Raw genomic sequence first — 21950 nt, 5'->3', positions numbered from 1 at the left:
GACTGTGAGCAAACGCGGCACCCATCTTGCAGAAATATTTTTCATGCCCAATTTGTCATGTAAAATAGAAATGACGCTACCTTTTGAGATCCCTGGAACCTCAATTATCTCACTCAACTTTAATCTTCGGTCACTTAACACCATATCGTGGATTTTATTGATCATTTCTGGTGTAGTCACCTCTACAGGACGTCCTGAGCGTGGTTCATCCTTTGTTGATGTACGACCACGTTTAAATTCATTTAACCAGTTATAAATAGTTGCAAGTGAAGGAGCAGATATGCCGTGAACTAAATCCAACTCATTTTTTATTTCCTTTGCTGTTAACCCTTTTATATTAAAATGTTTAATAACATATCTAAACTCAATTTTCTCCATTTTCCATTTTTCCATTTTCCACAAGCAAATTTTTTTTTTAAATGTACGAGAAACACACAACAACCCGACCAATCTGATTGAAACTTCGCAGCATACTGAATCGGTAGTGCCGCTGCATGAAAACAAACCGCTTACAGTACTAGTCGCGCCACCTGTCGGCTTTTCTAAGGACTTATTGACCCACCCTCGTATTTGCTAATTTAACCTTAAAATTTGAAATTATAAAAACTTATGTGATTCCAATTAGTAATGGTAGAACGAAAGAGTTGTTTGGATGATTTAGCGAACATTAATTTTCTTATAGCTCATAATATCGTATGTCATCAGTAAGATGGCACATCAATGAAGTAATAATGACCCTGTCTACATTATGTAACGATAGAGTTACATTAAGTAATAGAGGAGAAAAGACGCATTTTCCCTAGCATACAGATGACGTAGGCTGTTCGGTTTTTGTCACTGTTTGAAAAAAAATATCTGTCCCTCGTCAAGTGTTATTTTTTTGTATATAAAGTGAAATACATCAAACTGAAACTTCCTTCAGCGATTGTTATGGGGAATCTTATAAGGCTCCATCTGGGTGAAGATTCTCGACAATATTTGTTTAGTTATGCCTGATAGTGCGATGTTCTCTTCCCGTCCACTTTAATATGCAGGCCCGGTCATTGGCTGATTGCACCGATTGGGCCCAATCAGACTCGCACAATAAGCGACTTCAGCTATTGCAAAAAAAAAAAAAAGATAATAAAGTTACACGGATTTTATTATGCTTCTGGTAATATTTTATAACTAATTTGTGAAAAATACGCATCTTTTCAGATTTGGCAGGTATTATTTAATCATTGAATAACCGGTATAAGCTGTTTTGTGGCCCCTTTTATATCTTCTGATGAATCGATTGCGTCAAAGAAAATCGGCGCTGCTGTTTGTATCGGCCCTGTTTTTAGATAATTTGTAATAAGTAGTTGTTTGTAATGTATACAATAACCGAGTGATTACCATATGGGCTTATAACGTCGTGGATCCCAGGTCCGAATCCCTAGTCTCTAAAATTCACATGTTGTTTTTCAGTGTGTGTTTGTACCGGAGTATGAACCTAATAAGGTTAAGCAAGTCGCTAACTTAAATTTCAAGTACAAACAAAAATCTATTTTTTATAACATTTATGAGCTTCAATCGGACATGGTTTTAAAAAAATGTATGCTCTTATTTCTTCCTCGGTACGCCGCTGTCCAGTCTATACACAAACACGACAGCTATTTTGTAAAGTTATTCGCAAAATAGGTGAGTCACCCCATAAAGAAGTGACCTCACATTAACGGCAGTCACGAAAACCTGCGAAGTGATTGCCTTTACACCACCTCAAGATCTTGGAAAATGACGACATGGAATGAATATGTGCATTGATTTATTCATCATAACTTTTGTTAATGCGAATTTATTATAAGTTTGTGCTAGAAGTAGGGACTGTAATCCCGGACAGAATTTTCAATACCGGGATTTCGGTATTAGGTAGGTATATTATATTTTTTGATGTTGAAGGTTAAACTACGTATTTGTATTCGACAGTGTAGGTTGCCAACCGCTTGATAGAATGACCAAAAAATCGTCTCATTACAATTACTTACAACTTTTAATGAAATGCACAAAGCAAATAATTAGAACACTGTGTATAGTTAAAGCAACGACACCACCCCCCTACCTATCGTAAAGGTGAGGGCAGTGTGATTTTATACATTAGTGTTCCCCAAATGGTATTCCGCGGTACCCCAGGGTTCTTTGAGGTCAAATTAAGGGTTTTTCGTGTATTTTTAGCGGTTTTCGTATTTTTAAATAAATCCAGTTGATTTATTGAGTTGTGCATCAATCTTCATATCACATCAAATTGCATCGCACATTATATAATTAATATTCTTTCTATATTATAATAGCCCCGCCCCGCATGCGACTTTTTTTACTATTAAATCAAATTTGTGGTGTATGTATAACTCACTTAACTGACCACGACGGGCCCCCAGGCTAGAGCCCTGTCAGCCCCACACCCCCCCTTGTGGGGGCCATGACCGCAAGGGGTGGTAATAGCATAAATATAATATATCATGAAATTCAATTGCTTTTAAAGAATTTTATGTTTAAATATATAAAATTAAAATGACTAGATACCTACGTATATTATTGGGTAACGACAAGGTGCAACACTGGTATATATGCGACAAATCGAAGAATTATTAACCCAAAATATATATTTTTTTAAAACAGATGTTTCTTACACACAAATTCTTAAATAACATTCTTAAAATATTATTAATTATTTGTCTTACACTTTTATTATATATTAATTATTCCATGCACTCATGCACACCAAATACCTAAAGTTTATTGGTGTGTATAAATATTTCGTGTGGTCCGGGTTCGAATCACGGGTTTGGCAAATTCACAATATATTATTGCAGTGGTTCCCAAAGTTGACTGCGCTCCGACCCATCTAACAAAAATTTCCAATCTTGGGACCCACCTCTTAGCAGTCTTAAAGAAAAGAGGGCATAAATATTGGTAATGCTCAGATTCCCTAGTGGCGAGTCGTGGAACTACTTAATGCTGTCTTATTAATTGTTCTACCTAATTGAAATTAAAAAAAAAAAAATTATAAGTGTTACCAATATGAATAAAAGACTGTTGAAATAAGAAACACAGCTTAAATAAAAAAAATCATTACTTAAATACCTACACCTGCAAGGTTTTTTTACAACGTTATTTCAATGGGAAGGATGTATTTGTTTCTTATTTTTCTTCATTACAGTTTTAGCATTAACTTCAACTTTAGTTACTTTTAATCGCAGTGAGTTTGATATGTCCAATTTATTTCGGTATTTAGTTTTAATGTTAACCATAGCCGAAAATCCGACCTCACATAGATATGAGGTAGTAAATAGGAGGAGGACTTTCATAGCTTCATCGAACAAGCAAGGATAATTATCAGCAACTGAGAGCCAGAATTTCGTTAACTGTTTACGATTGAAACTATTTTTCAGTGACGTATCTTCTGATAAATAAATGAGTTCTTCACTTGCTTTTGTTGACATACTAGTTGGTAAGTCGTCTTGAAATGGGTTACAAATCCAACGCAACGAATCAAACTTTTTCATCTCTTCCCCAAAATTGTCGTCAAAGTTATTTATTAACAGTGATAAATGACTGGAAATTTCAGACAGTACATTCATTTTAGGCTGCACTTGATTTTCAATAATAAAAGTTTCAAGTGTTTCAAAACAATCATACTTGCCATTCTCAATACAACTTTTCCACAATATAAGCTTTTTCATGAACGCTAGAATTTTATCGTGAACTGCAAAAAAGTCTGATCCGTTTGATCCTCGCAAATACAAATTAAGTTCGTTTAATTTCAAAAAAATATCCGCAAAATAAGTGAGCTTGAGAATGAATTCTTCGTCCAGTAGATGTTTAATATATTCAGTTTTTCCTTCCAAGTAAATTGTAACTTCATTACGCAATTCCACTAATCGTGTCAGTACTTTTCCCCTGGATAACCAGCGAACTTCTGTATTATATATGTAGTGCATTGGCAATTCAAATTATTATTATTTTATCACAATATATTCCGTAACTTAAGTTTATTTCAATTTTTAGGAATTATAAAAAGCTGAATGAAATATTAAATTTATCACTTCCTATTTTTTTAAAATTCATGTATACAGTGGCGAGGGCCCACTGAATATTCGCTCGCGACCCATAGTTTGGGAAACCATGTATTATTGTGTTTTTCGATGTATGTTTAGGCCTAGCTAGAGTATGCACCTACTAATTTTAGTGACTAATATCGATTATTCGTAAAAAAAATCTGTTAATACATCCTCCATTCTAGGGATTCCAATCCCGGGTTCCCGGGATCCCGAACTATTTTCGGTACCTATGAATCCCGGGATTGGTAAACATAATCCCGAAACTTTCGAGATTGAATTTTCATCAATTTTTATGGGAAATAAAATAAAAACGAAAATATAACAGAAAAAATACTAAATAACATGTAACTACATTAAAAATAAACTGAATTTGAATGAAGTTTGATTTATTACTTGCCAATTCATTTTATTTTTTCTCATAAATTAATAAAAAATGAGATAGATTGGGGGAAAAAACAATGCTTAGCACTTTCAACAACGTGATTCCACCATGGTCTCATACGTTTTACGACAGTTTCATATTTGGCTGACTAGGTCATAAATAGGGAATCCAATCCCGAGCCAAAATTTCGATCCCAGGATTCCGGGACTGGTCCAGGGATTGGCATTTTTTTCTCGATAGTTAATATTATTATAATCTTCTTAGGATCAAACATGGTTTAAAATAATATTTTAGAAAAAGATGCTTATTATGATCGTAGGTAGGTACATATTTTTTAGCTTTTAGACGGTCAACTTATTATATTATTTTAAATATTTAGATCGTTCTTATGTATTATGGTGGGTATTTGTTTCAAAATCAATGAATTTTATAATATTTCACATTTTAGTTTTTATAAGACCTAAAAATGAATAAAACTACCTATTTGGACAGTGCCGTCCCGTGGGGTTAGGCAGATTGAGGGCGGCAGTTAATCGAAGGGCGGCAAATAGAGGATAATTATTTCGTATAGGTTATATATAAATAGCTACTAAAACTTAGTAATAACGAAAATAGGAGGTTTAACAGGACTGTATTTTTTTCTGGTTCATGATGTGTAAGACTGTATTACCGAGGTAACAAAACGCACTTTTGGCAAAAAATATTTATAATTTTAATTTTGTATATTTTAGTGATAAGTATCTATATATTTTGTTAGTATCTAAAATGTATCCATACAACATCTTAGATATTGGAGTTACGAAAGGATGATATTGTATAAAAATGGAGCGGCTAGGGACGTCACTGTATTCGGATCATCATTATCATACCATATGACCACAGAACAGATTAATAAATAGAAATGTAAAATACAACGTCATGGACCAAAATTCTGAAGCAGGGTAGGTTATGGGCCTGACTGTCATAAAACCCAAGTAAAAAAAACCGCGTCGACTGTTCCTAAAGATTGAAAGCATGTTAAATTAACGTGACAAACTAAAATGCATAATAATAATTTTTATGATACAGACGTATCTACTGAAAATACCTAGCACATTCTTTTACACGTGTTTATGTTTCCACATTCGAGATCGTTATACCACACCCAGTAGGGTAAACCAGTTTCCATTAATGTTGTGTTCCCTGCATATAACTTTAAAATTTTATGATACGGGTAGCCAGATTCTTTCCGATGGACGTTACAATTAGAAGGTGAATAATTGAAATATGTACTAAATTGGTCAGTATACAACGTTTCTGCCAAATGCAATAATTCTTTTTCAACCAACAGAAAAGAGAATCATAAAACTATATAGGTATACAATTTAAAGAGGTATTTTTCCCATGAATATGTTGAAAGATCGCCTTCTGCGCTATTTTGCTTCAAGATATGACAAAACACGTTAATGTTTTATTGAAATTGAAAATATTTTTTTATGAAAATCAAATAATTATATACCTATTTCAACTTTCATTAATTTATTTCATACTGCTATCATAATATAAATAATATGGTGAAAAATATATAGGTAGGTACCTTCCTAATAAATCCACATAATTACAGAACCAAATATATTTCAATATTTATTTTAAAAAATATAATGTACCTATTTCACACCAAATTATATTACAGTATAAATAAAACACTAATCAATCATCAAACACATTACATACTAAAATGGTCGATATTATCGCCGAGGCGCTTAATTTGTCCGTATCTGTCTATATCTTTGAGCTCTTTGACCTAAAACGTTTTATATTTTCTCACAGTATTGCAACACTGATTTTGCCACCTGTGAGCATAGACAATGAAAATTTTATAAAACTACATCAGCTGTCAAAACTTCTATGGAAATTGTCCAATGGTAGGGTTTTTGACTTTTTGCACGCCGGTAAGAAAATATATTAATTTATGAAACAATGACGCAAGAAATAGAAACACTAATCGAGATGGGATTCTCAAGAGAAAAGGCGTAAGTTTTTAAATATATTTTTTTAATAGCACATCTAGGTTGATTAATTTATATTTGGAAATTTATCATATCGTGTTTAAATATTTCAGTTCGTTCGCGTACCTATATAAAATTGTGAATAGTATTTTGATTGTATTCCCAATAGATATAATTTTATCAATCATTTGATATCGTATACCTTGTTCAATAATAATCAATATTAAAGATACGTAAGGCCATCGTTATCCAGTCATTATAAAAGCAATCATGACGTCAATTCATTTAAAAACAAATTCGAATTGAGTACATATTTTGTTATTATTTCTGTATTTCAAATCACATAAAACTATCTAGTATTTAAATTACAAAACCTTAAACATGGCACGACATAATTCACAAAAAAACTAAAATTTAAGTACTATATTAAATGTCATATACTTAAATAGTATTAGTAAATATATATTCAATTTTAGATTCTTTTAGATGCTTACTGTTTTAATTCAACCAGATTACTCACATCCCCGCCTCGATTACTGCATTATTTAATTCTCACATCATGCAGCGCCCATCCGATGTTCCCCCTGGTCCTTTAAGATACTTTCACACCCTGGAAGTCCAAATGTCTTATGGCAGAAATAATAATTTACCTTAAATCAATGGTGTATCATAATAATTTACGGGTCTGGGATGATTCGACCCGAGGACAGCTAACAAACCATCTGGGCGCTACTAAAGTTGGATGAAATGTGTGAAGAAATATATATATTATCTCGCTATTTCAAACAGCTAATAACCAACATAATACCCTGTTTATACATGCATGGATTTACTGCTGACAGTACGTATTATCGTGTCCATAACAAGAAAATTCACATGTCATGCAAGTTGCAAGATTGCATGCATGAATCAAAAAAGTTCAGAAACTTCTGAATTTTCATGCGACAGTTTGGTTTTTTCGATCTGCACCTGCGCAGTAAAACGATAGTGGCGAACCTGCCAACACAAAAACCAGCTACACCGTGCAGACTCATTTTGAGGTTAACCTATTTTTACGACCTGTCAAATAGTACCATAAAATGACAACAACGCGTCTCGCTTAATTTTGAAGAATGAGATTGGAGAGACTCATCACTTTTATGTGTAAACAGTTATTGTCACGATAGTTTAAAATACACACTATTGCTGCCAGTAAATCCATGCATGTATACAGGCGCTATTACTCATCAGTAACATGTTCTTGGCTACGTATTAAAACTATGAACTAACATGCTCCGCCCATTTTTAACCGCACTTCCATTATAAACTAACAAGCTACTCCCATTTAGTAGACAACAGCGCCTAGAAGCGTAGCCAAGAAGATGGTGCAGAGTAGTCTAAAATTTATAAACTACCTATGTAAACTAGAAAATATTTATGACTTGTCATAGTTTGGTAATATAGATACATTTTTTAATTTAATTGTGTGACAATTACAATGCAATAATTTAGTTTTTATGGGGAAAAAATGCACTATCATACCTATATTATTTACAATGGAGCAATGTGTAAGAGACTTTATCTTGATACACTATATTCTACAAAAATTCAATATAACTGCCAAATGATTAATAATATTGTGTAATTAACATCACTACAAAGAACATTAAAACCTATGTCAACTTGAATTTTTCCTCTATATTAGATTTCGATTGTCTAATTGCTTTTTCAAATTGTAACATATGTGTATTTCTTCGTGAATTTCATTCATCTTTAACAGCGTCAAGATGACCATCGTCCAGTTAACTAAACTGTTGTATTCCTATAATTTACTGTCCTTCATTTTAATCTAAGAATATTTTATTCTCGACAGTGAACGTGCCTTAGCTGTAACTAACAACAAAGGCGTAGAACCAGCGATGGAATGGCTCCTCGCCCACGCAGATGAACCAATCCCTGCGGTGTGCATCACGGAATCCACGCCTTCCACGGCATCAGCTGCGGCCACAACGAGCGACCCTCCCGCCGAGGTCCCCGGCTCTTCTGATGCTGAAGCGTCGGGTTCCTCAGGGGTCCCGGCCAACAGTTCGGCCGGTGGCGAAATTGCCAAGTCTATTAAGTGCGGGGAATGCGGGAAACTGTTCGCCGGCCAGACAGAAGTAGAATATCACGCCGCCAAAACGGGACATTGTGATTTCTCCGAATCCACGGAGGAAAAGAAACCGCTGACCGAGGAAGAGAAAAAAGAGCAGCTGGCAAAGTTAGAGGAACGAATGAAACAGAAACGGAAAGAACGAGAAGAAAAATTAAAGGTATCTAAGTACTTAATTATTAATGTGTGTCGTAGGATAGTGATCAAATACTTTGACTTGTATTTCTTCAAACAATCTGTTTTGGATGTGAACAATTTTCGGTAATACAAATATCAAATGCTTTCGTTTTTAAATTATTCTAATAATATTTCATGGGTGTTTGGTTTCAGGCGGAGGAATTAGAAAAAGAACGGGTTCGCATAAAGTCGGGTAAGGACATGCAAGATGCCAAACACCGTCTACAAGAGCAGGAGATGCAGAAGGTAATGGAAGAAAGGAGGAGAGACAAATTAGAAGACCAGAAAGCAAGAGAACGAGTACGGCAAAACATTCTTGCAGACAAAGAAGCTCGAAGGTGGGTATTATCGTTTGTCGTAATTTTATCTAAAAACGATTGCATCCTGCAACTACGCTGAGTACATCCTATGATAGGTTATCAGCAGCCATACACGACACCAGAAATGATGAAACTACTGCTGGAATAAAATGCAGCTTGAGTTAAGGTTTATGTTGGTTCTAAACCTCTCAATAGGTGCCCTAGCCATTCCTACTGTCTCTGTTACTAAGAATTGATGTGTCTACATCCTTACGTCATTGTTTCTATTGAAATCATGTGATCTTCATGTCAGTATTTATCTCAAGCTCCTTTTCTCAGTTTTGTTCCTTGCTTAGGTTATGTTCGTTTAAATAAGAATCAGAGTTAATCTCAAATAAGCCATCATTCTTTTTAGTTACATATTCCAACAGCCAAACACGACGTATATCATTTTAGATCTTATGTAATACCCCATATTTCAGGCTAGCAGCACAAGGTATAAAACCAGGAGACGAACCACCGGTGACTGTTTCGCCGCCGACCGTCGCACCCCCCTCTCCCAACCGAGTGGCTGCAGTGGCACCCACTTCGGCTCGTTTGCAACTGCGCCTACCTGATGGGCGCGCCATCACTCACACCTTCGGAGCCCGGGAACAACTCAGCGCAGTGCGCCTCTATCTGCAGATCAACGAAATGCACAACAAAGACTTTGGCCTGATGACCACTTTCCCCAGAAGAGTTTTTGTTGAAGAAGATTATGAAAAACCCCTCGACACATTAGGTAAGACTGAAGTATTGATTTATTATTCATGTGTTTTTTTTATCAACTATTTCTTTTATTCAACGAATAATTCACAAGATTTAAGAATATGCCATTCTAATTATTGAATATACATAATTCTGAAAACACTCATGAGAAAATATAGCCAATAGAAAAAATCTTTTTCGAAAAAGGTAAGACACCCGGCAGGAATTGGGCTCTTGGGTTTCGCGCCCTGTGCATTACAACTATGCTACGACTGCCATGCTTAATTGCGACAAATTTTAACTATTGGCCTTATTAATATCTGCTCATAAGCACTCTCTAAATTGAGTTAAATAATAATATTATACTAAATAATATTAAAAATCCACCACCTTGTGAAAAAAGCAAAGTGACACATAGATTACGATGATTGATGAATTTCTGGCACGTTTCTTTTCTTCCAGGACTAACTCCTTCAGCTGTTGTCATAGTATCTAAAGTAGGCCAGCCTATATGAGGCGCCTGCGGATCTCGGAAACCTTATTTCAATTTTGTAAGCTGTAATATTAATCATAGGCCTGAAGTCGTTGCAGCCCTGCGACGTCATCATCTCAAAACGATGTTTGGTTTTGATGTCAATAATATGTATCCATCCAATAATAAATTTATTACAATACACAACACTTTTATCAAATTTATAACTTGTGTTTTCTTGTTTTTTATTTTTTAAGATATTCTGCATTTATATACTATTTTCATCACCCTATAGAATACAGGTTAATAACCTATTTCAAGTCGCCATATCACATTTGCTTATAAGCCGGCTCTCACATCAACACTCGTCTCATGCGCCGCACAGCCATAAAACAAACCTTCCGAGAACTGAGATCCAGTGTTGCTTGTGAAGACCGCACACATCTACCTAGCGACAGTCGCGCGTAGCCTTCGAAACGTATAGATATTTGAATGCGGGGATCGGTGTGCCGGTATAGGAATGACCAATTCGTAGGTGTTTGTATGTGTCTTCGACTCAGAGCCCGAGAGGGATGCAACTTGTCGATTGCAACAGCAGATGTTTTTTTCAAACGAAACAGTTGCATTCGACCAATCTGCGGAGCTCCATTTGGCAACGTGTCTTTCGGGAATAACGATGATGTCACATCCACGTATTCTACACGTTTTAGGCGAGACAAGTTTTAATGTGAGAGCCGGCTAAGGCATTTTTAATAGGGTAACTAAAACACATTAAAAACAATCATAAAATAAAATTTTACACGTAGATTATCAATCATGACATGATTACATTTGACTGTAGAAAGATAAAGGGCGTAACCCTCAGTTTTTTTCAAAATAAGTTATATTGCATAATAACGTTCTACACAACTTAATACACGTTGTGTCCAAAGGATGTAAGCTACAAATGCCGATTTATTATATAAATTTAGCTAGCATTACCATCGTTTTTGTTAGTTTTTTTTTTTAAATTAACTGAATAATTAATATTAGATTAGATAAAAACCAAATTATTAATTATCGTGCACTTAAAGGTTGTCTATTTTGTATTTTAACTTTGAATGATAATCATAACAAAAACATTTCTGTGCCCCCTGTAAAATTTTATTTGTGTGGATTATGCCCTTTTTTCTTTCCACAGTCGATGTGATTTTGCAATTATCACATTTTTCATGCTTATATATACATAGTTTTCATACGGATTATATTTGGTATAATCACATGTGTGTTGACTTACTACTGTCTGTTTATTCTCAAACAATACACTTCTTCACACTGGATTATCTATTACTTACGAATTAACAAACACTTAATTATTCTGTTTATTTTATGTGTAGATAGATATATTATTGTTGGTGTGACTGCAATACCACAAATGAGCCAAGTTTCAAAAGTAGGTTTTTTTGACGCATTTTGTTTAAAGTCGCTTTGACTGGTGTATTAAAATTTCAAGTAACAAATAAGGTATTCTGTCTTTCCTGAAAATTATCAAAGATGGTTCATTTACGGTACTTATTGAAATTATACCAATCATATTTGTTTCTTTCACTTTCCATTATTGAATACTGAAACTGTCACACTTTCAGCCGAGTTATGACATGATTTTGAGTTGGTCGACATGATTAAAACCGGTTCTATGCCTTCAGCAAGATCTCGCTCTATGAAGCCGTGATCGACAGGCCGCACAAACAAATTTCGTTAGTTATCTCGTCCCACTTTAAACTCAAATTACTAGCCACTGTCGATTAAGTTGATAATCCAAAAAATTAAATAGACAGAGCCCATGCGATGCGGCCTGCCGCCTATCGTTTTTTGTATGCAAAGTGCCTACACCATACGCACTACATCTCAGCGGTTTGGCTACCGCGGCGGTTGTCATGTACAACGCGGCCCGCATGCGGTCTACCGCACCGCGGAGCGCTACGCACTAGGCGGTTAGACGACGGCTGACCGTTTTTGTTAAAAACTTATTCCGATATAGATTTTGACACGGAAAAATTTATACACGATGTAGAAAAACGACCTTGCATATTATGGAACATGAAATGTGCCAAATATTTAATTTAATTAATTTAAAAAAACTATTAAATTAGTAGGTACTCACTAATAAATGAGAAGAATTATAGTAAAGCAGTGGATCCTGGAATCCTTTGGATCCTTTGGAATGAACGCCCAAATATTTTATTTCTGAAATTAATATTAAATGGATGTACTAACAAACAAGGGGGGGAATAAATGTATCTCCGATACATTTAATTTTATAACTATTCTCAGTTGATTCGCCCGTCCTTTAAGTGTCCTAGTTCCAAAACCGTTCAGACAATTATTTATAATTTGATCTATCTGGGTTCTCAAACATCCTAAGCTAGCTAACAAAACTCCAAGATAAGTCACGTTCATTTTGAAACTGACTGCGGCTAGCCGCTAACATAACCGCTGTCCCCGTGGTCAGCCGCATTGCAGATAACCGTGACTCGCGGTTAGCCGCCGTGGCTAGCCGCGATGCGGCCTGCCGCTAGTGCGTATGAGCCCTTATATCTGTTTGAATAATTATGAAATACTAAGCCACAAATTATCGGGATTACAGCGATTGTAGTAAGAGCTTCGCTCTACATTCAACGTGTGTTGACACCCAACCTGTGTTGAATACCTAAATATAAATATGAAATTCCATAATATGAAGAATGTTCATATTTCCATAACATTATTCAAACTATTATTTACATCAAAGTCAATATTTTTTTTCAATTTACTATTTAATTGGCAACCCATGGGCTTAGAACCCATGCTGTAGAGCAAGACTACTTCAAAGAAGATATAATATTTAATATATTATCTTATAATAACACATAATTTGCAGAAAAATATGATGCTAACTAAACAAGAAAAGTAATCAAGTTATTCTCTATATAGGGATGATATCATTCTTAAAATGTTGAAACTATTACTATATGTACCAAAAGCAAAAATCTGTAATCTGTAAATACATTTAAATACAGTTGATCTCGGATGTAATGAGGAAACATTCGTTGACATTTTGGTTTATGATTTTCTAAATACATGTGAATAATCACTTTTATAACGAGCAACTTATCAGATATACCTAGCTAAAATACTGTTAATGTGTCGATCGCTTAAAAACATTTCGACCCTAAGCAATAAAATCCGATCGGACAGGATGTCGCTAGTACACCGACACTCCTGACACTAGTTAAGTGTCTAAGTACCTACCTAATTGGTGTTTCGCTGACAATAATAAAAAAGTATCCACGCATATGGTTGAAAAATCCAAGGTTTATGAATGCCATGCTTGTTTCGGGGATTAAAATTTAAAATTTTATATTTTCGACTTTTTGTGTAATGTGACTACTCATTTAAAAATACCTATTCTCTGATATAATGAGCAAATTTAGTCGGTTCCATCTGCCTCGTAATAACCAAGTTCGACTTGTTATATTTTAAAGATACACTATTGTCTATGGTTTATCTGAAACAACAGTGAATTATTGTAAAAGCGTTTTTAGTTGCTTACAATTCTTGAGTTTGACTACATTTTACATTATATTGATAGAAATCTCGCACACAGCTGGCAAATTTTCACGGTAAGCATACATCTTATCCGTCAAATGACAGAAACACCATAATAAAATATCACAGACGAAAACGAAACATTGAGTATATACCTACATTATATACAGATATATATATTATGCTCTATTTAATTTTAAAGTAGTCTTTGAAGCTTGATACATAATATATGACAATTTAATGACTAAAGCAGTTTTAACAGCTGCAACTAACACGCTATGCTTTGGTCAATTTTATTGTCAGCACAAAGCAATCCACTGTTGTGGTCATTTGTGTACACATCAATAGGTACATTAAGTAAGATGTGTCGAGTTTGTAGATTCGAGACAGCTTATTTTTTATTTCTTTATTATGACATGAAAATGGTCATTGATTTTACTGAATTCAATGAAGTGTTGGGTTAGGGATAATAATTTTATTTCAATTAGTATTTATTACATTTTTGGTTTATTAAATTTACATAAAATTATTACACTTGCCACGATTCATAAATGACAATAATGAAATATGAATGCATCATGAAAATCATAGTATGGCAATAATAATTGTTAGATGTCTCATGTGCACTATTTATTTCAGATCTATCCTAACAGTCTACCTTCGATACTGATACAACATAGAATGTATAACACCACTTCTTCATGCCCCCTTACATTATTTACTCTTACTACACAAAAAAATAAACATGTTGCCAGTCGCTACCCTTGTTTGAAAAAAATATATTAAATTGATATCTACATGTGCATAATTTTATTCACCCATCAATAAGGAAACATAAGTCTTCTATACCTCATTCAATTGGAGATAGAACTACAAGTGTAGTTTCTCCCTTACTGTTATGACATAATGTCAAACCCTGTCAATGCCATCTATTGATTTACTAAACTATAGATGGCGGTGGCCCATTATACTGGATGAAGCCGCGTTGACACGGTCCAAGTACACTTGGACCGAGCGCCATCCAAGCGCACTCGTACGGGACATCTTCATACAAATTACTCCTATCCAAACTACTTGGACCGCGTCTTACTCATCCAAGCTAGCTTGGATAGGAATAATTAGTATGTAGATGTCTCATACGAGTGCGCTCGGTCAAAATCAACTTGGATCGTGTCAACGCGGCCTGAAGTGAATTTTTCACAACTTTTATTTTATTATTTTGTTACGTTCCAATATCTAAACATTAAATTTTGTGTTACTTACCACTTTATTATATATACATTACCACTATATTATTTGTGATAGTCTTATGCTCTAGTTCTAATTTTTAAACTACATAAATGTATTATTATAGGTATATTTATTCGTTTGTCCCGCAAGCTTTTATTTCAAAACAGTTTTGCTACGTTAAAATTTTCGTGAATTAAAAAGTATACACATGGTTCTAAGATTTGTTCTGGATAATTAATTCAATTTTTTTACTATTACGCTTGACAAAGCAATATATCGTAACCCAAAAATTACAAACGGGAGACAAAAAAACTATATAATATAACGTGGGATGGGTTTGTAAATAGACTCTTCTGTTGTTATTGATATAATATATCTATCATTGTTAATATATTAAATTTCAACATTGAAAATTCAAAATATTGTTATTTTAATTAAATATGTGGAAATCGACAGAATCTCAATTCGCCCAAGTTAGTGTGTTACAACTTATTGCAGTTTATAGATTGATTACATTAACATAATTTGTGCTTAAAATGTTTATCTCAAAAAAATCAATAAGACTGTTAACTGATGAGTAATATTATGTAAATATGTTGTAATATTAACTTTGAAAATAAATTTTAAAAACCTTAAAAATATGGTTTTTTTATTTAGGCTGATTTTCCAGTCATGCTGACCATCGGCGCTGACGAAGATGCATAGCAGCTCGGTGCTGACTGTCAGCCAAGACTCGTTTTAGTCTTGTGCCGATCGCCACGAAGTACAGTCGGCGAAATGCTTGTCAAAATTCGTGGGTCGGGATGTGAAGTCAGATAAGTCACAAATTGTCATTTTGAGATATAGCAAAAACAAAGTTCAAAAAATTCCCCACATTCCCCTAATTATAGTTATGTTTTTTTATGGGTAACAAATCAAAGTACATGTAATTGGCTTTCAATTATAAGTCCTAGAAGTATTCTAACTATTTTGTTTCATTAAAACTTAATTGGTTTAAAAAAAAAAAGGGAATTGACTTAACTGGATTTTCACAAGAAATGATTGACTTACCTTACTACGCACAAAGTAATATTGTTATTTTTTCATGTTAATCCGACTAATATTAGCAATAAAACACACATTTTAGACATAAATCTTATTGGTTTATTGAACAAAATATATTATAAATTTAAATGTAGCATTTTTATAACTTTTTTTTTTACAATGTTATTTAAGTAGTGAAAAGGCACACAAACCTGAATATTATAAAGGTTCATCGTTATCATTAAACTTCAGTACGGATTTCTTCAATGGTATCAGGTTAAATATCGATGACTATCTCAGATGTCTCAAGTGACTCATAAAATTCTCTATAATACGGTGAAATATATGGAAGTAAGTCTATCAAATCTTTCGTCTTGTCTCGTCTTATATATGAAATTTGTTAAAATGCAGTCGTCTCGTCAAGAGTTTTTTTAAATTTAACTATTCCCGGTTCGTGTTTGTTGAATTGAAGCCACTTAATATCTCTCCAAAAAAACTTATTCCCATATGTATCTATTTTTCTGAGTGGCAATGGTCCTTTTAATCGATCCAAGTAGTTAAAAAAATCTGCACGCGTCATTTCAGTGACTTTAAAAGGATTTTTCTTTGCAGCCTCACACATTGATTTGGCCCAATCATGAGGATGTTCGATCGTTCCACTAAATTTCTTTTTTTTCTTCTCAATTATGTGATGGTCACTATCGCACTCCATATCTGTGTGGCCAGGGACTAAAAAGTGTGATCAATTTTGCTTAAAGTCTCAGAATGTTTTACTGCTATCATGCACATTACAGCTACGTGGCTATTTTTGTTTTGACCCACACATCTATCAGAATACATGATCATAATGCTTAATATTATCATGTATCCCCTTGGTTAAGTATTTGAACAGGCATGAAGCGATATCGTTAGCTTTTCTATTAGCAAGAGTCTCATGGCATACATAGCAATATCCCTGGTTATTATCACAATCATGCACTGTCAAATATCGTTTGTAAAAGGCCAGGAAATTTTGCTGCATGTCAAATGTTACAATTTGGCAAGAGGAATCTTGCAAGTACTTTTTATCACAACTTTTAGCTGAATATGCAAAGTCAGCTTCGTCATGATGCTCTTTCTATTCCAAACGATTTTTATTTCTTTCTTCATCGTTGGTGGAATTCTTAATTAAGTTAAGTTTATCACACTTTTGGCAAGTATCCTTATTTGGCTGTTTGAATATTGAGTTCATGCCATGGAATATTTCTGCGTATAAACGAATATTGATGGGATTAGAGCTAATAACTCTTCAAATATTGAGAATACATCACAATTATTGTCAAATGTGGCGGTAAGTATTTTCTGACAGTCCTTTCTAGAGCTATGAATCTTATACTGATGGAGTTGAGAGTATATGTGTCTTTGCTATTTGCCTATCTTCTTCGCTATCTTTGTTTTTAGAGATATTTTTCCTCTTGCATCTTCTTGAATAAGTCTACCGGAAGTAGTCGCACATTTTTTTTTTCAAAACGTATTCAAAAAAATTGTGACTTTCACTTAATGTTTTTAGTGTACAACCTTTACAAATTGGTTTCCGTAGCATTTCAACAGTCAAGTAATATTGAACTGTTACTTGGTGATAATGTTGTTTTCCTGGTTCGCTTTGTCTGATACGACTTTTTTTCGTATTCATAACTTCCATTGTAGGTACTTGTTGTGTAACTTTTGCCAGTATTTCGTGCAACTTTTTTATCATTTCTGAAGGCTTTGTATCATCCCTTAAGTTACATTTTTGGTGATTATTACTTCTCAATCGAGAACGAGGGTAACAGGTAAAACATCGTTGTGATGTGTAATCGTGGAAGCACTATTTGAGCATGAAGGGCGGGGTTCTTCAATGTTGGTAAATTAGACTGTAATAATTCTTGAATATTAAAATCAGGATCTTTTATGCCATCAATTGAATCGTCAACATACAAGTTATTGGAGTATGTGGTTGAACCTAGAAGCAAGATTATTTGTTTTGATATTGTGTACGTGTTTTTAGATTTAAATAAATCAAATTCGATAAATTTGGTATATTTTTTATTATTATTTTTTTTTATTACATACTTATTTATATAATTCATAATTTATTATAATATGACTATTTTACTAAGGTTCTGTTGTTATTTTTTTTCAAAATTTCTCAAAATATCTTAAAAAATACGTTAGATTCACCAAAATCAACACTGAGTAGGTATGACGTTTGAAGGTAAGCCAACTATGAGTAATAAGGTAAGTCACACAAAATGTTGACTTATCTGACTACTCACGTGACTTAACTGTGTACACACCCCGTAAATTAAAAATTATGTTTTGACTGAAACTGCATCTCGCCAATGGTGAGACGTACGGCTTAACTGACTACACACAACGAAAGAATATTTTTTTTTTAGTATAGTGGCATTCATATCTCATTTTTGCTGTTTTGTGACTTACCTGACTACACATCCCGACCCACGAATTGTTGCCGCATATTACTTATGGAAAAAAACGATAACTGCTCATTTCGACTGTACTCATCGTAACGTATGCTCAGCGTGATACTGAAATGGTCATTGGCAGTGAAGGTGCGTCAACGCCGCATATGGTCACGCAGTCACCGCCTGAGCAATCAGCTTTATTTGTGAAATGCTACATTGTGATAATACATATTCGCCGAACAGCGCCAACGGTCAGCGTGACTGGAAAATCAGCCTTAGGTATATAAATTGTGTATTTTGAGGATTAAGCTGATGTCTGGGAGAGATGTTCTCTTTGCCTGTAGGTAACTCAACTAATTTTTTTTTAAGTGGATTAGTCATTGGTTAAAAACTCAACCTGCAGTACCTATCCATTATCATTGGATCTGTACATTGATAATAAACGTATCAATTTTAACATACAGTCAAACAAGAACTTCTTGTCCACGTTTTAAAACTGTGAACTAACAACCCCCTTCAGTGCAGCTTAGCACACTTCCGTTTTCAGATGATCGCCCCCAAATTTATCATTTCATTTTATGCTCCCGTGGTGTACGGATCTGTTAATTTATGTAATTTGAAGCTTTTTATAATAAAAATGTCTAAAACTATCAGGAGTGATGTTGGAATATTATTAGTTAACCTTTGGTTTATTGCGAAGAAGAAAAGGAGTCGCATCTAAAAGAAAAGCTGATACATTATTTAAATATGCCTCTAGCACGCGTTGCCGCCATGACAGGTAGGTCACTAGAATTCTTTTAAATGCAACTACAGCGACTTCCTGTTATCACCGATTTCTTGTTGTCTGACAATAAGTCATGTCATTTAAACCTACCATCCCACAGTTTGAGAGGTAACTGTGACTCGGAGACGGTGGGCACCAGAGTGAGAGAAAGGACAGGCAAAGGATAAAGTAAAAAAAAAAATTTATTTCAAAAAATACTTTAATAAAATACAAAATCAAAATAAATCACTAAACAATACATTTTAAATTCACAGATTTTTTTAGGCTATACCAGTGAGGTTACAATTTTAGTTTTCTGAAGAAAAATACAATACACAGCGCTCCCGAGGAGTAAATCAATACAGAAATTAATTATACACAGTTATCATTAATCTAAAAAACAGTGCGAATTTATTATGATATTATTACATTCAAATTAATAGTTACAATAAAAACTATAGCGTGACTTCTATTAAATTTAGCCCGTCATAGTGGTCTTCTGGGGAACCAAAAATATCCCTGTTCTTTCATGTATATCTTTAGGTCTCCGGCCCCCACTTTCCAGTCACAATATTAAACAGAAGTCACATTGAACAATGAAAGTTTGTGAATTTTTATATTTGTAACATCTACAGAGGTCACTTCGATCTATACGGATACACAATGCAATAAAGAAAGAAAAAATTAGACATTTCAATATACGTGTTACTGTTACATGAACATAACAATATTACAGTGATCTTCGAGATGTCAATATATTTATAGGGGTGAAGGTTTAGAGACAAAAGTCTGGAGTCGAATGAATCGAGAGTTTATTTACTGACAAAAAAATAACTACAATAGTAAAATGACAGGGCAAAGTTATGATAGAGTGTACCGGTATTCTGATAAGACTGACTATGTTGAAGTAATTTGCGGCTCACTATTTATATAAATGAATATACGGTCGTTATTGATGTAGTTTGCAATTGGGAAATCCGCTGACCGCCGCAACGCTACAACTTCGAGGCGGTTTGATGACAAAGCCCAAGGTAGTCGACCCTCATCGAAGTGTGTCACACCTGTAGAATATGATGATCGTAGATCCAGCGACTGTGCTTTAGTTGAATGACTCGCTGATTCTTGCGTTGTCGTAATTGCGCTGACAAGGCCCTAGGTTGTTGCCCGCTACATATTCAAACCATTCATGGATAAATATTATGTACCTAGGCAATTTCTCAAATCTTTCAATGATTATGGCAAAAATAATATTTTACCAGACTGGCAGGTCTATTCTTAACGGTTATCACTTTAGCATGTTTCCGTTATTTTCATTGGTCAAAATTAGCACGGAAGGCATTCTATAAACAAAACAGTTATCTAATTCATAATACGGCAAAATACATTTCGGTCAAATTCGGATATGTTCGTAATGCCGAACCCAAGCGGATAAGACCGAACACAAGTGGATAAAGCCGAGCGAGCGCCATCTAGTTGGCGATGAGCTTACCACAAGAATTTTGTATTGACACGTCAGACATAACCATAACCTACAATTTTCTTAGCCATCTCATTGAGATTGCAACAAAACAGTCGGATCATGCGTCTCAACGGTCATCTATTTCCGATAAGAAAGCTCACGGCGAATTGTGCCACGGTGAAATGTTTTATGCACAATTTACATGTAACCATATCTGGAAACCAAAAGCGCTGTTTCTGAATAAACATTTTTTCAGACAATTCATGAAACTGACATACATAATAAAATCCGGATAATTGCAACAAAACAGTCGGATCATGCGTCTCAATTCTGAATATGTAACATTGACATACTGTCTAGTTCTCAAAGTTAGGACAGCTAAACGAGGGGCTATTAAAAGATATCACCTTTTGACAGTTCAGACAGTTAACTTTTTACATAATTAACCGCCAGAATACGTAAAGTGATATATTTATCACAATTAACTCTTTTTTGACGTTAAGTATTATGTCAGAATAGCAGGAGATAAATATAACAAGATTATACGTTATTATTAAAATGAGTGTATATATAATATCATAATAATATAATTATGTATGTTTTTACCAAAATAATTTATCAGGTAACAATGATTTCATTATAATAATATGATTTATTACTTTTGAAAATTTTCAACTTCACATCACATCGAAATACAATAATATCTGAAAGCAAAAAAAAAATTCATAAGACTACGTTTCTTTAAGAATAATATTATAAAGTATCAATACGTAATATTAATTGACAATGGACAATGGACAAAGATATCCTACATAAAAAAGTTTAGGAAACTTCTTTTTTATGATTTTCTTCACATTAAAAAATCACATGTCTAAACAGTAGTGCGGAAGAAATGAAACATATTTTTTATTACAATAAAATAATTGAATCAACAAATTGTTTTCAAGAAAACCTTTTAAAATGCATTTTTAATAATTAATAATACACAATAATATGCTAATAAGAAAAATTATATTATTACTAAAGGTACATACAATAAGCGTTTTGAAAAAATAAAAATATATAATTTTGAATTATGATTTTTTGTGAATAATTTAGCAAAACCAAAATAATAATATACAAGATGCAATATGTACCTACACAGTACAAGCATAAAAAATTATTTTTCACTAATATTATGCCAAAAAAA

At 33.8% G+C, this 21950-nt stretch overlaps 1 protein-coding gene across 1 annotated transcript; it reads left to right on the top strand.

The window, feature by feature from the left end:
* Positions 1 to 6301: 6301 nt before the first annotated feature.
* Positions 6302 to 10502, top strand: LOC147078608 (UBX domain-containing protein 1). Its single transcript, XM_085960247.1, has 5 exons — positions 6302 to 6473; positions 8302 to 8740; positions 8911 to 9095; positions 9539 to 9837; positions 10266 to 10502. Exons 1-5 carry the CDS (start codon positions 6421 to 6423, stop codon positions 10316 to 10318), a joined length of 1029 nt encoding a protein of 342 aa, XP_085816373.1. The 5' UTR covers positions 6302 to 6420; the 3' UTR covers positions 10319 to 10502.
* Positions 10503 to 21950: the final 11448 nt, after the last annotated feature.

Source organism: Rhyacophila brunnea, unplaced genomic scaffold, assembly GCF_057557595.1.
Source record: "Rhyacophila brunnea isolate RB1 unplaced genomic scaffold, BYU_Rbru_1.0 scaffold_11, whole genome shotgun sequence".
Lineage (NCBI taxonomy): Eukaryota > Metazoa > Arthropoda > Insecta > Trichoptera > Rhyacophilidae > Rhyacophila > Rhyacophila brunnea.
Note: the sequence above shows the minus strand (reverse complement) of the source record. Positions and strands in the feature narration are given on the sequence as shown.